The 17,819-nt window shown below is 46.1% G+C and overlaps 1 protein-coding gene and 1 pseudogene across 1 annotated transcript; one reads left to right on the top strand and one right to left on the bottom strand.

Annotated features, from left to right (window-relative positions):
• Window positions 1-435: 435 nt before the first annotated feature.
• LOC133352976 (aerolysin-like protein) lies at window positions 436-3,070 on the bottom strand (annotated as a pseudogene).
• Window positions 3,071-5,849: 2,779 nt separating this feature from the next.
• TK1 (thymidine kinase 1) lies at window positions 5,850-14,722 on the top strand. The gene is made up of 7 exons (XM_061565974.1): window positions 5,850-6,036; window positions 8,011-8,042; window positions 9,438-9,551; window positions 9,905-9,998; window positions 12,193-12,282; window positions 12,552-12,671; window positions 13,591-14,722. The coding sequence occupies exons 1-7, from the start codon at window positions 5,980-5,982 to the stop codon at window positions 13,780-13,782; spliced, it is 699 nt and encodes a 232-aa protein (XP_061421958.1). The 5' UTR covers window positions 5,850-5,979; the 3' UTR covers window positions 13,783-14,722.
• The last annotated feature ends 3,097 nt before the right edge of the window (window positions 14,723-17,819 follow it).

Genomic DNA, 17,819 nt, shown 5'->3' with positions numbered 1-17,819 from the left:
ATAGCGCATTCGTGCAGACAATCCGTTGTGGGAAGTGTAGAACCTGTTGTTTCTAGCTGTAAAACATACCATGCCACTAACCCACTGTTTCAATAATGGCCATGCAATGCAGAATAGAGGATATGAGGCTCGATACTCTTTAGTTCTTTCGGTAAAGTCACGGTGAAAAGAACCAAAGAGTGGATCCTTGCAGTCACGAAAACAAATTTAGAATATGACGCTCAATGTAACTACATAATAATCCCTGCCAACAGCAAAAGGGTGAAATATCCATGTCTATAAACACTAGAACCTCATAAAAATGTAAATTCCTTAAAAATGCAACCACAAACATGCAACGAGAAAATTGAAGTGCAATGCATAAGGCTTTTATTCGTAGTCAGCCACAATTATTCTTTCAGAACATTTGATAAAAAAACGGTAGAAAAATGCTGCTTATTTCTCAGTAGCACGGGCGGTCATTTTGGTGTAAGCTGAGCCCCTTGTAGACGCCACTCAGGGGAACGTCAAAGAGTGCGCCATTCATGCAGGTGATGCGCAGCAGGGCCGTGTACTGGAGGTCGATGTTTGCACGCCCGATTTTGGCGACAACGGTGACAGTCTTGTGCGGAGGAACCGAGACGGGGAACGTGAGAGTTTCCGTCCGCTCCTCCGAGTTCTCCAGCGCGTGCGTGGTCTCAGCTCACGGTGAAGCTGAACCCAGCCTCCCCCTCCACGACCTCAGGTATGCCTGCCGAGACGGTCAGGCTGAAGGTGAACTCGATCTTGTTGGTCGTAGACCACGACGACTTTTTGGTTATCATCTTGGAGCTCTCGAAGGTGTGAGACTGCATGACGCTGGTGTCGTTTATGTACTCCATTTCTTTAATCTCCTCCATCTGCACGTTAGGCAGAACCTGGTGCAAAGTTGGGTACTTCATGTTCTGGATCACCGACGACTTCACAGCATTGATGAAAAGGAAGCCCATGGAGTCGATGTCAGCCCCCGCTCGGCCCTGAACGCCCAAGCAGATGCCAGAGCCCACGTCGATCTTGTACTCGGTCTTGAGCCCCTAGTCCGTCATCTTGGCAAAGAACTCGCGGTTGCGGCTCGTTCTGAACTTGATGGCACCCAGACGCGTGCCGGCCCCATTGCCCCACAGGGAGAGCTGCGACATGAACTCGCCCGACTGGAATTCAAACTGCTGAGCAGAGGAGTCCACGGTGCCGAATTGCTGCCTTCGCCCGTCAGTCAGCCACACCTCCACACCCCTCACTTGCCAGCCTCCAACGCTCACGGAGTATTTCTGCAGCGTGGCCGCATTGCTGATCCCATCAAACGAGAACGCATTTCCACCTTGACCTCCAATGATGTGCAGCGTAAGTGGGTACGACATTATGTCAACCTGGATGGAGACGGAAGGGAAAGCATGTTTCAAGCCAAATATTCCTGCCAAACTATCATTTACAAAAAACAGAATCAGGACTACAGTTCACTAGCAACTGTAGTTCAGTGTACCATTCGTGTCTTAAAATTTGGACATTAAAATACTAAGGAAGGACTGAAAAATAGTGGACACCAAAGTGCACAATAGCCGTTTTACATGCTGCCAAATCATGTTTTAAATCTTTGGCAAGTATCCAAACATAATCCGAGTCAAAATTACTACCGTTTCTAGATTTAAAATTTGTGGAATCAATATTAAAGCAAAAAGTGCGCAACAATGAACTCTGCTGATAAAATTAACAATTAGTCCTTCAAGCACAAGCGTCCGTGCTCATGGAATTGCGGGCATTGTTGGTGGCAGAGTATCAAAACTAAATTCCCATACATTTTTCTCCCAACAACAAACAGCAGGATAGAGTACGGCCCATTCCACAACCCTCGAGCCACTCAGCCACAGTAGACCATCATGCAGTGGGGCAATGCAAGAGGGATGCACGTGTCAAGTTGCAGTAGCACAAATACCTTTTCTTTCCACGAACAATAAAAAGTTCGGATAGACGATCCAGGGACTTGGCTGAAGGCGACCTAAACGGGTCATATGAACAGAAGCAGTTGGGTTAAGGTAGTGTGGGGAAACCAGATTAAACCTATAATCAAAGGCAACCATGTTTGCATATGCAGATCGCCCAGGCAAGAACAATCCTGGCCGAAAAATAAACAGCAGAGGTTTTTTAGAACGCAGGCATAATGCAGTGGTCATTAGGCGTTGCATCACATCAAGGTAGAGACATTTATGACAGCACCGTTTGAAAAGGGGTCAAATTAGACCCTTCTTTAGATTTAAAAAAATTAGGTGGCAGACAAATAAAATTAATTTGAGAATTCCCATTAACTGCGTTTCAAACTTAAAAGGGTTTTCAGCTTCTGCCATACAACCCTCAGATTTCAGGTCAATAAAACAGTAGTGCGGCCCTATGCTACAAATCCATTTTTACAGGATTCAGCCAGAATTTTGGCAGGTGAGACTTTGAAAAAGGTACAGAACAGACATGGTTTAAAAAATATTACGGGGAGATCAACCCGGCTAATACATTGTTCAAACAACAAGCCCATTGTTGATGTTAAGGGAAATTTTAGGTAAATAAGCTAATGCATGCTTTTATTTGCAGTATAAAACTTGACCAAAATTATTCAAAATTTGGTGTCTTTAACGAGTGGTTGGCTTGCATCAAAATGTCGAAATGGCAGGTTACGTGGATTGTTAAAACGCAATAAGGAGCAAAATGTACGGGACCTGGACAGGCTTTCTTAAGGAAATATTGGATTGTCATGCGCGGTGAGTGCGTGTAGAAAGCGTCAGCTCGTTCGGCTTAGTACCTCCGAAGACATTAATCCTCAAAGTTAAAAAAGAAAACTGACCACGCAGAAAGTTAAATACAAGTATGGAAAAAAAGACAACCAACATGCACCCAACATGGTCTGGAAAGGGGCACAACAGCAAGCCCGGCAATGTAGCCCACCCCTCTCACCACTTACAGAAGCAGTCAACCCCGTGAAGAGCAGATGCGGTGTGCCGTCTGCTCCCTCCTTTATATCGAGGGAGCGCACGTCACGTGGAACAATCACGCGGGTTTGCCTTCCCATCCCTGGCCAATCATGGGGGTCGGAGAGAGAAGGCAATCATCGCGAATCAATCAGTATGATGAGTCACTAATTGGATAGGTGGCGCTTCCTGCACTCGTTCCTATTTTGCGTGAGACTCCGTTAACGAGCCCAGCCACGCGCGCTCGGGCTTCATAGACGCAATCACGACCCCCAAAGTGAGTATGTTGAGAGTCCATTGAGGGAGCTCACATCACGTGACAGAATTACGCGCGCGTGCCTCCGCCCATCTTCCCCTGCAGGCCAATCATCGGGAGCCAATCACGGCGAAGATTCGCTCATTGCACGCGCGCCCATTGTGCGAGGCGCCGTTCATGAGCCAAGCTACTGGCACGCGCCTCGTTAATGCAATCACGGTCCCGATACCCGGCCGTGAGTCGATTAAGTTGTGCACTCAAGTGATTAAAACGGTTTTTTTTTCTCTTTGACATGGTCCACACGAAAACGTTCAAATTAGCCTCGCTACCATCACCATCTGTAATTCATGTTGTTAAACAGGACCCTGCGGGGTGGGCTGGTAGGAACGAATAACCAAAGAATATAAACATAATGTATTATTACACTTGTTTAGCCAGGAAAGCCCCACTGAGTCTAACGGTTTTTGTAGGGTCCTGCCAAGTGTTTGCAGTAGGGGGCGATGTTGCTACACCGAATCGGACGATACGAAGAGAGAGTTTGAGGCCTAGTTCTAGGCTTTAGGCCTAGCTGTAGGCTTTAGGCCGCCGTGAGTTAATTTCAAATTTAAATGTTTTTATTATTTATGTAAAAGCTTTAAATTTAAATGTTTCTATTTAAAAGCATCAGGGAATGTAACATTGTTAAACATTAACTCCTTTGCACACACGCGGGGGTACGATACGAAGGGAGAGTTTGAGTCGTAGTTTGAGGGTTTAGGCCTAGCTGTAGGCTTTAGGGCGCTGTGAGTTAAATTTGAATTTAAAAGTTTTAATTAAAAGCTATCTCAGGGAATTATAAGAGAATGTTACACTTGTTTAGCCAGGAAAGCCTCATTAATTTAAATGTTTTAATTAAAATCTATCTGAGGGAATTATAAGGGAATGTTACACTTGTTTAGCCAGAAAAGCGTCACTGAGTCTAAAGGTTTTTGTAGGGTCATGCCAAGTGTTTGCAGTAGGGGGCGATGTTGCTACACGGACGGACGGACGGACAATATAATCTATTGTAGGCTGGTCCACTTCGTTCCTACCAGTATAAGTGCCTTATCGATTGAACTGAACGTGCCTCTGGATATTTAGTTTTTACTCATTTGTTCAATTGTGGAATACAGTACTTTGAATTGTCTGTTGGCCGGGTCTCCCTTGAACACGTTCCTTCGGAGTGGGCAGGTCAGAACTTGGTTAGACAGCGCATTCGTGCGATCCATGTCACGCGACAAACGCTGCGTGGGGCGGTGCGTCACGTGGTGCTGAGCCCGCCCGAAGCGCTCTATGAAATACAAATCGAGGGCGTGGCTATGCACAACAGACAGACAACTAATCCCTGGTGGGCAGTGTGGGACTGTTGTTCCTACCTGTAAAAATGCATTTCTATAAGGGAACTCCGTAGTTAAATTAAAGATCCTAAATTGTAAAATTTAGTCACTCATGGTTCATAGTCGGACAATGGCGAAAAGAAGCATGACGTCATTTTCTGGGTACGAAGAACTAAAATTTCATGGAGGAATAATTAATCATGGAGGACGTGTTGGCTATTGTACGCTTGCCGAATGACGTATATTTAGTAGGTACTCCATGATTCATTATCCCTCCATGCTCAAAAAATGACTGATATCGTTGTATCCAAAAACTTATCTCTCTATATTATCATAAATGTTATAGTAACATAATAATAGTATAAAAATAAAATTCTGATATTTAAAATATTATTTAATAAACAATTGCGTGCTTTAAAATTCTGTCGATTTTTATGACAGGAATAATAGTACTTATCAAGCGTTTTAATATAACGACTGCATTCACATTTTATTTGCACTTCCTCTTCCTGACGAAGTATTTTTCTCTATAAAGGTGTGACGTAGTTTTACTTCCGGTTCTTAAGCTTAACATAATATAATCTATACTAAAAATAAAAGGTGACCTTAATATATTTAGATAATAATAAAAATTATAATGAATATTAATCAAAATTAGTGTTGTTATAACAATTCTACTTAATTAGCGTTCACGCAGCCCCCCCCTTCCCCTGCCACACCCCCACCCCCTCTCTCCCCCTTTGCCTCCCCCCTTTCTTACCTATATAACCTCTTGCCACGGCAGCTCTCTCGCCTACTTCAGCATTTTTCTTGCTGTGGTTGTTCCACCTGATGAAGATTGCTTGTGCGCATTTTCATGTGACGTCACATTTCTCAAACCTCCCCCCCCCCCTCGTCACATATCGTCACAAATGTCTGACCCCCCTCCCCCCCCTAGGTGCGTGATGTCATTTATGGACGGCCCCAAAGGATATCATATTAGAATATGTCCCACACACATGGAGGATTACAAAAATCATGACTCGTCTTTGACACCTCAGGTGGTACCAATAAGTGACGGGGTCTCGGCGTGGGCGGGGTCTCGGTGTGGGCGGGGTCTCGGCGTGGGCGGGGTCTCGGTGTGGGCGGGGTCTTGGTGTGGGCGGGGTCTCGGTGTGGGCGGGGTCTCAACGTGGGCGGGGTCTCCGTGTGGGCGGGGTCTCGGTGTGGGCGGGGTCTCGGTGTGGGCGGGGTCTCCGCCGGTCTCCGCGTGGGCACGTGACGAGGGGGGGGGCGCGAGATGCGAAGCGGCATTTTGGCGCGAAAACTGCGAGGGGGAACGCAGCGCGCCATAGGCTCCTGTTGAGAGAAAGGCCGGGAGAGGAGAGATTGTGGGTGAAGTTGTTGTTGTTCAGGAGCCATGGCCACGACTCCCATCCACGCCGCGTCTCCATTCAAAGTGAAGGGGCAGATCCAGGTGACATACACATCCACACCTCTCACTCACTGACACTCTCACGCTGACTCTCACGCAGTCACTGACTCGTGATTCTCACACTCTCACACTGTTATTGATTATCACGAGTGATTCTCACACTCTCACTGATGCTCACACTCTCACTGTGACTCTAAATCTCACACTGATTCTCAATCTCACGCTCTTAACTCTCACACTCTCACGCTCTGACTCTCCCCGTGAGGCTGTGTGAGCACCGCGAGTGGAGTCGTCTCAAGCCCAAACCCGTAATTGACACACACTCATATGTTCACTCTCACAGTCAACACGGCTAACATCAGTGGTGAGTGACATCTGAACTCATCTATCACCGCCCCATCCCTCCATCCAACCTGGACTGACCAGCGTGAAGTATGGTCAAAGACCTCCCGTGACCCATGTAGGTCTGGGGAGGCCTTCATCCAGCAGTGGATTAACAGGACCCAACACATTCTTATTGACTTTGCAACGAGATAAGTGGAGATCTGTCCACCTCGTGTCCTGCATCGCACCACTTCCCATGTTTGTTTGTTGTAGTACAGAGTTAGACTGATGGCCTTAATCTAAGCTGTCTTGTGGTTGTTGTTGTTTGACTTGCATCCCACTGAGATTTTTGCACACAGCGTTGGTGTACGGTGTTTTTTCTGCAATATTTTTGCTGTCTTTTCTTGAATTTTCTGTTTGCACTTAGTCACATATTCACTTTAAGATGTTTTTTGTTCATGTTTTTGTTTGTTGCGGTTGCACCCGATTCAAGAGCTGAATGGCTCACAGGGCTATACCTAATAAATGAACTTGAACTTGATCCAGAACACTTTGTATCCCTGGTCATGAGTGAACTTAACCACAGGCAATCTATCCACCTAGCCTAGGACTTCATGAAGAGAATGATAATCTTTAATTAGACTGGAATAATCCAATGAGCTATTAAGCTTTTTTCACAGATGTCCAGTAGTGTCGGGTCAGAAAGTAAAAAAAAACGCATCGTCACTCGATCATACATAATAGTAACAGTAGTTTGCCATCATCATCAGCCAAAATCCATCATTAGTCATAGTCTCATATAGTTCATCATCAGCCAGAATCCATCATCCGTCAATCTCATAAAGTTCATCATCGGCCAGAATCCATCATCAATGCATATATTATCAGAGTATGTTTTTTGTTTGCATTTTGACCACAAGTATTGTGGTTAATGCAGACATGATTTCTTGTAAAATGTTTCAGTTTGGTGTTTTAACAATTTAACACCTGATTTGTTGCCAGATAAAAGGGGAAAACATATTCTCATCAGTCATAGTCTCATATAGTTTACCATCAGCCACAATCCATCATCAGTCATAGTTCTAGATTTGAAGTTTTTGTGACTGCAAGGATTCATACTCTTTTGTTTTTTCGGTAAAGTCACGTAAGTAAAAAATAAAATAAATTAAAACAAATAAAATAAATCACGACGTTTCGGAAACAACACAAGCAACCATGATCAGGTGTGACTACGCTTCAGTAATTTTGCTGGAACAGTCACACCTGATGATGGTTGCTTGTGTTGCTTCCGAAACGTCGTGAATTAATTTCTTTGTTTTCATTTTATTTTTTACCTACGTGACTTTACCGAAAAAAACAAAGAGTATCAGTCATAGTCTCATGTAATTCACCATCATCAGCCACAATCCATCATCAGTCATAGCATTCATCATCAGGTGAGTCTTCACGATTCGGCGATGCGATTTGGCCCGCAACGCGATTGAATCATCCTGCATGACGCTGTCTTCGGCTGCAAAAGCCACCGGGTTAGGAAGTTAGAACCCTGATCAGTAACACCGAGACTCAACAGCTAATTCAGTTTACATGACGGCCGGTCACTCACTCACATTACTGGTAACCTATTGTGTATTATGCTGGCCGATGAACGGGACTGCATCAGTGTGCTAACACGCAGCGTGCTGTGCCCTGCAGGTCATCTTCGGGCCCATGTTCTCTGGCAAAAGGTAACCCCAGCACATTCTCGACACAAACTGCGCTAGCAGATCTTAAACCCAGTTAGGCCAATACTCATCAACACGGCCCTGGCCTCGGTGCTGTTAGGATGATCTCTTTCACATGGCATTAGGGATGCAGGCTAGCTATAGATATTTCATCTGGTGGCTTTTGACTCTGAAACTTTAGCGCCCATATTGGATTTTATTTCGTACTTTTGTATTTAAGTGGATTACGTTTTAATCACATTGGGTGGCCGGGTGGTGACGGAGTGGTTGATATATATTCGCGCCTCAGCAAAAATCTGACTAATACAAACTCCACACAGAAGGTAAGTTGCCTTCTGTGTGGAGTTTGTACGTTCTCCCCCTGTTATGCATGGGTTTCCTCTGGCTTTTCTCTAGTTTCTCATGTAGCTAAACACACACACAGAATGTCATTGATATTGGCCAGTTATCACAGTGTAGCAGGATTCTCCTGAAAAAAATTTCTTCAGGCTGAGTGTGGCTTCCTGGGAAATAAACTTTCATTGTTTATGCTCTGTAATAATGTTAATCGGTGAATTTTATATATTATAACGTTCCAACAGTAAAACAAACACTCGAATTGAAGATGTTTTATGTGTTCAACTAAATACTGTTTGCTTTTGTAACTGGACTGGATTTGTCTTTTATTAATCTACACATGGGGACACAACCCTCATGGGCAACAACCACCACACCAACAGCCACAGCCGCCATTCACCACTACGTGGTGGCCATGGAACTAGTGCCAGGCTAAGTGCACGTTGTGGTATCATGTCAAATGTGGAAGGCTCGCTGCCTGCAGGAGGTCACGGGACAGACCTAGGTGTTATGCGATTCCACTGAACTCCACATCCTTTTACCGCATTAAACCCACCTCTCCTCCAGCCTGTCCCATGCCCGTTTATAGCGCCCTCTAGCCAGCCAAATAGAAGCTGCTTTAGCATGTGGTGGCTGGGCATGCGTGCTACATGACCCAGCCAACGCATCCTTGCCTGCTGCAGAAGCTCACTGATGGATGGAGCTCTATCCATATCTTTCAAGGATCTCACACAATCCAGTCTGGTTATAAACCCAGGATGACTTGCAGGCAGGCCAGCCTACATATTTCAAACTGGCGAAGATGTTCCTTCAAAGTGGCACACATTTTGCAAGTATACAGAAGGAAGGGCATCACTGGCTGAGAAGACCCGGTACAATTTAGTAAGAATGTGTATGAATATCATGTATTAGTGTCAGAAATGCATTCAAAGTCAGAGTGATTTCATGCTCAAATGAACATTGATGTTGCCGTGGTCTGTGATGCTGTAATGCTGCTATACTGCTTTGATGTTGCTGCTAATGTTGCTACTGTGGTGCTGCTGCTGTGATGATTTCCCGCAGCACGGAGTTGTTGAGACGTGTGCGCCGTTTCCGTGTCACACGGCACGAGTGCCTCCTCATCAAATACGCACGTGACACGCGCTACTCGGAGAGTGGGCTTGCCACACACGACCAGTACGTACATACACACGCACCACACACGCTATAACAGCAGGCTCGCCACGCACGACCAATACGTGCACACACATTATATACACTCTACACACTCACTACACACACACCAAACCACACATGCTACTTATAAGTGGTTTGTAGAGCCAAGAACTCACTGCTCTAGTCTGTGCCCTGTGTCTTTGTGTATGTCTTTGTCTCTCACTCTGTGTGTCTGCCTCTGTATATCTTTCTTTATTTGTCTGTGTGTGCGTTTGTCTCTCTCTGTGTTTCTGTATCTGATGTTCTCTGTGTGTCTATGTGTGTCTCTGTGTCTGATTCTGTGTATTTGTCTGTCTCATTCTGTGTTTGTGTAGGTATGAGATGGCAGCCGTCCCAGCGTCATGTCTGTACGACATTCATTCCCTCGCACTACCCTGCTCCGTCATTGGCATTGATGAGGGCCAGTTCGTGAGTAACACACACTGCGACACAGAGACCAAGATCCCCCGTGTAGTCTACGCTGGCTTTTGGGACAAGTTCTGTTAGTGGGAACCTATTAAGGCTGGCATGGCATAAAAGGGGGAGAGTGGCTAGCACTACACCTGACCGCCTTTATCTCCCTGGTGACGATGTCTACACACCGCACCAGGTTCTCTTATAAGGCTTAATCTGCCTAGGGGAGGCCCAGTACCATTTCAAATATTTGCTGCTGATGTTTGCCGTGAGCAGGAATTGAACTCGGGTTGCTGGGTTAATTGCACAATGCGCTGTCCCATGCGCCACCCCTTCACTCCCGTGGGCCTGTGTGGTACAAAAGACAAAGATGCCTCGTAGCCTTCACAGGTGTTGGGGCAAGTGCTGTTAGTGAGCACCTATGAAGGACGGCACAGTACATGGGGAGGTCGGTGGCCAGCACCACGTCCGGCCGCCTTTGTCTCCCCAGTGGCGATGTTTTCCCACACCGCACCAAGTACTCATTTGGGGCTGAGTCGACCTAGGGGATGCCCAGGACCGATTCAGATATTCGTCCCCGATGTTGGCTGCGAGTGGGAATCGAATTCAGGTCACCGTGTTCGCAGCACAACGTGCTAACCACTGCTGCATTGCTCCCCACTCCGTGTGGTATACACATACATATATACACATATAAAAGACAAAGAACCACCATATAGCTTGAACAGACTGTTGGGGCAAGTGCCGTTGCGGCGCACCTATGAAGGCCGGCACGGCACGCGAGGGGGTGGGTGGCCAACACCATGCCCAGCTGCCTTTAATTTTCCAGTGGTGATGTTTACACACCACACAAGGTACTCATTTGAGGCTGATTCGACCTTGGGGAGGCCCATGACCAGTTCAGATAATATCGTCACTGGTTTTGGCAATGAGCAGGAATCGAATTTGGGTCGCCGGCTTCGTAGCGCAGCGTGCTAACCCTACACTACTGCTCCCCACATATACACACGTGCACACACACAATTACTGTATTTTCCCGCATATAACCCAGGGGGTATACCACTTTTTACAAACAAAACAAACCTTGCGGGGTATATGGAGGTGCGGGCTATCCCAAACATATTTTACACGTGTGACATGTCATAACTCGTTAAACGTTTTCATGGTAGGACTATCTACTATGCAACACTAAAGCACTGCTGAATAAACCACTCACACTAAAATTGCACATGTTATCACGGTTTAAATTATTCTAATTGTTTGTACAATAAAACGACAATGTATGAAGTGGGCGCACTTTGTTTACCATAATACTTTCAGTGGCTGTAGGGGGGTGCGAAAGTTGCAGCTGAGGCTATGGATTGCACAATGGGAAGGGCCTTAACAAGCATCTACCAGACACGGAATCCTTATTGCTGAGTCCCTTAGGCCGCTGCTATTGGCTGAGCACTATACAGTCGCGACCATGAGCTTTGTTTCAAACTTCCAATAGCTTTGTTGCCAGGAGACAATGACGTTACCGTAGTGCCGCTATTGTCTGCGCAGTGCGCAATCTACCAGTGCTAAAACTACAGGGGTATTTACCGGTCCAGTAGCTATAATATGATGAGGTCGAATGCTGGTAAGCCTAACAGTACGCTTACTTACGGTACTTATCTACCAGTTATGTGTTACTTATTTATTGGATATTTACTTTTTTTACTTATTTACTGTTTTAAGTTCACTCGTTTCCGGTTAGTTTGTTTTCTTTGTGCACATGATTTTAATGTTAACAATTTATAGTGGCATCTATTACAAATGTAAACTTTGTATTAATATGATGGAATTAAGCTGCGGTAACAACGTTAAAGATATGAATGCATGCGGGGTATATGGAGGTGCGGGCTATCTGAAATTTGTTTTACACAAAAACTATTTTTGTGGGGTGTATGCGGGAAAATACGGTACACACAAGGCTCCATGAGTCTGCCACACTATGGACATTATGGTAACGGGACAGCACGGTAACAAGACACAGGCCGACACAGTTAACACGCAGCACATGCTACTGCCATGCCGTGATGGTAAGTAGTGCACTGCGATCTAGAGGTCACCGTGTTCGATCTCCCAGCATGGGAGTCGACTTTGCTGCCCTGATCGATTGGCGAGCCCTGGTTTGTACGCCTCACAAGCGAGAGAGAGTTCTGACACGTGCCGTGCCATTCCACAGTTCCCAGACTGCGTGCAGTTCTGCGAGGAGATGGCGAACTTGGGAAAGACTGTCATCGTTGCGGCCCTCGATGGAACATTTCAGCGCAAGGTTTGTGCCCCCGCTCCCCGGTTTTAAAAATTCTCAAACATCCAGAATTCAACTTTTAAGTTTTTACTGATTAGCAAACACCGAGCAGCAAACACCGAGCAGCAAACACCGCAATTAACTCGGCCTGTGTAGGCTCCACGGGGCGGTGTGCGTGTGTGTGCGCGGTGCCTTGCTGGCCTTCATAGGTGGTCGCTAACAGCACTTGCCCCAATAGTTTCTTAAAGGCTATACGGGGGAACTTTTTTTGTCTTTGTGTCTGTGTGAGGCAGGCGTTTGGAGATGTTCTGGCGCTGGTACCACTTGCAGAGAGTGTGGTGAAGCTCAGCGCTGTTTGCATGCGCTGCTACAAGGAGGCGGCCTACACCAAGCGCCTGGGCTCTGAGACACAGGCAACGCTCTCAGATCCTTCACTGTGCTCTTCCTTCACTCCCCTTTACCGTGCAACGGATGTGCTTGTGATTGGGTATCCTGTGTGCATGTGCGTTGAGAGGGAGTGTGTGAGTGTGGGGAGCAGTAGTGTAATGGTTCATGCACTGCACTACGAACCCGGCAAGCAAACACCATTGGCAATTATCTGTACTGGTTCTGAGCATCCCTGAGGTTGACTCAACATCAAGATGAGTACCTGGTGTGATGGGTAAATATTGCCAATAGGGAGATAAAGACGGCCGGTCGTGGTGTTGGCCATCCACCCCCTTCATGTGCCGTGCCAGCTTTCATAGGTGCTCACGAAGAGCACTTTTCTCAGCAGTCGGTTAAAAAGGATGCATGGGGGATCTTTGTGTGAGGTGTGATACAGGGAGAGTGTGCGTGAGCGTAGTGATTAGCACACGGTGCTATGTAAACCGGTGACCCGAGTTCGATTTCTGCTCACAGCCAACGTCGGTAACATATACAGTAAAACCTTGGATTGCGAGCATAATTTGTTCTGGAAACGTGTTTTTAATCCAAAGCACTCGTATATCAGTTGTGATCACGTGACACTCAGCAGACAAAGCGTATACATACTACTCGTATTGCAAGACCTTGCTCGTTTATCAAATTCATATTTCTTTAAAAAATTTGCTCGTCTTGCAAAACACTCGCAGACCAAGTTACTCGCAATCCAAGGTTTTACTATATCTGAACCGGTCCTGGGCCTCCCCTAGGTCGACTCGGCCTCATATGAGTACCTGGTGCAGTGTGTACAACATCAGCAGTGGGGAGGCAAAGCTGGCTGGGCGTGGTTACGGCCACGCCACCTTCTTCTGTGCTGCACCGACCTTAATAGGTGATAACTAACAACACCGGTGGACTCTTTTTGCGCAGGTGGAGGTGATAGGAGGAGCGGACAAGTACATGTCCCTGTGCAGACTCTGCTACTTCCACTCGGAGCAGGAGGCGCTCCTGTCAGAGCTCCCGGCTGAGAACGAGACTCCGCTCGGCGCCACCGCGCAGGCGGCACTGTCATCACGCATCCCGGCTCGGCAGCTCTTCCCCCTGCAGCCTCACAACTCGTAGCGGTGCCACGCCAGTCTCCAGAGGGGAGCGCCTGCCGTCTTTGTCGCGCAGTACGAACGGCACTCCTCAGAAGGAGGCAGACATTGACCATTTTATATCTGCCACTCGTACCTGATTTTTTACTTGAGGCCATGTAATGATCTGGCCACATTTGTGTGTCATTAAGAAATCGGTAATTGTCATGTGGTGCACGAGCATTTAACGACGTGCCAGTTATTATTGTTTTGGCTCAACTCGCCGGTAAGCCGATAAACCAATAAACAATTCTCTCAACCAAGCATCTTTACGACGAGATCCAGAAAATCAGTCAGAATCACTTCCTGGATCTTTATTCTGAATTCCTGGCACTTGTCCTGAATACTTAATGCAGTTTCAAGTGAAACGTAATTTCTTATCTAATCGCTGTTAAATCTGGCTGTGAGAATAGTTTTCTAACTCACCGGTAAGTGAGCTGAAACAAAAGGTGTGTCGTTAAACGCTTGCATGCTGTGAAATGAATTTGTTTGGCTGTGTCGGGTGGTGAAGGGTTTCACTGCATGGCCTAATCCAAAAATCAATGATGATTTCTAACAGTCTGCAATAAATAGAAATTGTTGAGGCTGTATATCAATTGTGGGAATGCCAGCACACCGCGCTGGCACTTACAACACCAAAGACGTGCACCGGCACTATTCCTATTTCTGTGCTTTGATGTTAGTGCAGATGGGAAAAGGGCAGTGAGAGTCTGAGTGTGTGCGACGTTACTTTTGTGAGTGCGAGTTTATTAGATGTGCGAGCGTTGCGTGAGTGTGCGAGTCTGAGTATCGGTGTGGGATGCGGTACATTCGGGTGGAATATTAGCACTCGTATATTGACGCAACGTGCTATATTGTATTACTAAATATGGACAATGACGAACATTGTCGTTTTAAAAAGAATAAACAAACTACTTTGACCTGCATCTAGAAGCCGTCTCTCTGGATTGCTATTGGATTGAGTGTGTGAGGTTTTTTGGTGTTCCAGTGCCACTCCACGTTCGGTGTGTAGCTCCACACTCGACATCACTGGTTTGTCTTCGATTGCCATTCATGATGGAGATGTGCACATCAGCCTCTTGATGTTCTGATCACTCCAGTGTCTGAGGAGGAATGTCAAAACCAGGAGCTGTGATGCTTGTCTCGAATGAGGAGGTGTTTATATTTCGATTTAAAGCTTTCGTGACTGCAGGGATTCATCTTCTTGGTTCTTTCGGTAAAGTCACATAGAAGGGAAGTAATAAAATAATAAAAATAAAACATAATAAAATAATTCTCACGACGTTTCGGCCACAACGCAAGCAGCCGTCAGGTGAAGAATGAAACACCACCAAGCTTGGAGCGTATATTTAAGCTGGGTTGGGGGGGGGAGGTGGGAAGAAGAGCGCCTAGACAAAATAATTTGCATATCAAGAGGAATTTAGCATATGGAAAATGCGTAGGGGGTGGGCGGGGGGGTTTCAAATTAATATGCCCGTGAATTATGCAGGATTAGCAGCATCAAAGGGAGGGGGAAGGGGGGTAGCATTAACAAAGGAAAGGAATGTTAATAGTATGTAGCTGCAGTTGCTAAACAACCACGTAAAAAACTAAAGTATAAACTACAAACAACTAAAGTATAAACTACATAGCATCATCAGTATACTTACTATACTCTACAATAAGCTGAGTTACTAACAGTAAGTAATACATTACAATTCTACGTCGTAAAAATTATATAATATGCTTCCATCTAAACTTTGTTCTCTTACATCACACGAGTCTACACCGTACTATATACTGCCATAGACAAAACCCAACATTAAATTATATACTGTATTGCTATGTTGGGTTTGTCTACATAGCAATACAGTATATAATTTAATGTTGGGTTTGTCTATGGCAGTATATAGTACGGTGTAGACTCGTGTGATGTAAGAGAACAAAGTTTAGATGGAAGCATATATCATTTTTACGACGTAGAATTGTAATGTATTACTGTTAGTAACTCAGCTTATTGTAGAGTATAGTAAGTATACTGATGATGCTATGTAGTTTATACTTTAGTTGTTTATGTAGTTTATACTTTAGTTTTTTACGTGGTTGTTTAGCAACTGCAGCTACATACTATTAACATTCCTTTACTTTGTTAATGCTACCCCCCTTCCCCCTCCCTTTGATGCTGCTAATCCTGCATAATGCACGGGCATAATATTAATTTGAAACCCCCCCGCCCACCTCCTACGCATTTTCCATATGCTAAATTCCTCTTGATATGCAAATTATTTTGTCTAGGCGCTCTTCTTCCCCCCCCCAACCCAGCTTAAATATACGCTCCAAGCTTGGTGGTGTTTCATTCTTCACCTGAGGACGGCTGCTTGCGTTGTGGCCGAAACGTCGTGAGAATTATTTTATTATGTTTTATTTTTATTATTTTATTACTTCCCTTGTACGTGACTTTACCGAAAGAACCAAGAAGAGGTGTTTATACTGCATGTCCGTGTTGTTCCACTGTTTTCAACCATTCTGGATCTGAGTGAGATCCTCGGATGGTGACAGCAGCATGATCCCAGAACGGGGATCTGGGCTTGAGTTGACGGCGGGGTACATGACTGAGGTCTTGTTTGATGAGTAGGTTATTGCAAAAAAGTGTGTAAACTCTACAGTTTGCAAGTCTTCCGATATTTAATGGCAGGATGTTTGCCAGAACAGGGTGCCCAGGGTATTGATTGGTGCCTGGTTGAGAGTTATGGTGCGCATCGCGTTATTCAACTGTGCATCTAGGAGTTTTGTGTGCGAGCTCCTGGACCAGGCTGAGGCACAGTTACTCTGTCACTGAGTAGATCAGTGAGAGGGTGGCAGTTCTCAGAACATCACCTGAGGCTCCCCAGGTCGTTTCTGGCAGACTAATACACGTGGACAGCTGCCACTGCGGGTGCCAGAGGCTCGACCACACAGCAGCCATCGTTTTTTGTATGGCTGATGTCAACGCAGAGCAATAACTACAATTTGACATTCAGGTGGTCAAACCAGATGACTACGTCAGGAGCAGCGGAGTGTATTGTCACTGTGATGTATTTGTGGATTGGACATTTCGTCGTTATGTTGTACAATCTGTTCTGGATGACCACAGTCGGATACTGGAGAGTTTTAATTTCCATTTGTGTATCAGGTATCCGCATCTGCCATGGTTTGTGCATATGCAGTTTAGGGTAGACCGTGATTTTTGTGGAATATAAAACCCAGGGATCTTCTGCGTTGGGTCTTTCACGAGGTGTTTGTGAGTTATTTTGAACTCCATTCAGCTCTCCAAGCTTCATTGGGGTTGAACTCGCATTGTTGAAGGTGACGTGCATGGGTCCAAAAGGGCTTACGGCTTGACTTCAAGCGATAACCGAGGGACGTTATTGAGGTTCTGATGAATGGGAAAGCGACTGCTTTCCTCGATTCGCAGGGCTTCACAGAGGGTTGCAGCGTTTCAGCGGATGAATGGGGGAGAGATTTGTGACGGCACAGGCAGCCAGGGTGTTGGGGTCGATTTGAGGGTTCCAGTGATACACCGCATTGCTTTGTTCAGTTCGACATCAACAAGTCGAGTGTGACTACTTCTGATTTATACTGGTGCACAGTACTCGGCTACAGAGCACACAAGGGCCTCGTTAATGTCCGTTGCACTGTTGCTGATGCTCCCCAGCTTGTGCTTGCCAGTTAACAGACAGCAGCAATCATCGCCCCCTACAGACAAATGCCAACTCGCAGAGGCCTGGTGCCGAGTCACCTTGTGATACATCGGGAAAGCTGCCACTGGGGATGCCATAGGCTAGACCACATCGCCCCCTACTGGCAGATGAGGGCACAGGGACAGGTCGACTGAGGGTGCCCTTTCAGCGTGAAGCGCCCAGCCGTTCTGCCATTCACCATGTCGGCCCTTGTGTCTCCACCGTGGTTGCCATCATAGTCGGGGGGGCTGGCGTCTGTATGTGGGTGGTAGGGGTTGATTTGCACGGAGGGATGGGGGGGGCTGATATAGCAGCAGCTGATTCT

This window comes from Lethenteron reissneri, chromosome 5, assembly GCF_015708825.2.
Source record: "Lethenteron reissneri isolate LAM-NWPU_2019-01 chromosome 5, ASM1570882v1, whole genome shotgun sequence".
In the NCBI taxonomy this organism is placed as follows: Eukaryota; Metazoa; Chordata; class Hyperoartia; order Petromyzontiformes; family Petromyzontidae; genus Lethenteron; species Lethenteron reissneri.
Note: the sequence above shows the minus strand (reverse complement) of the source record. Positions and strands in the feature narration are given on the sequence as shown.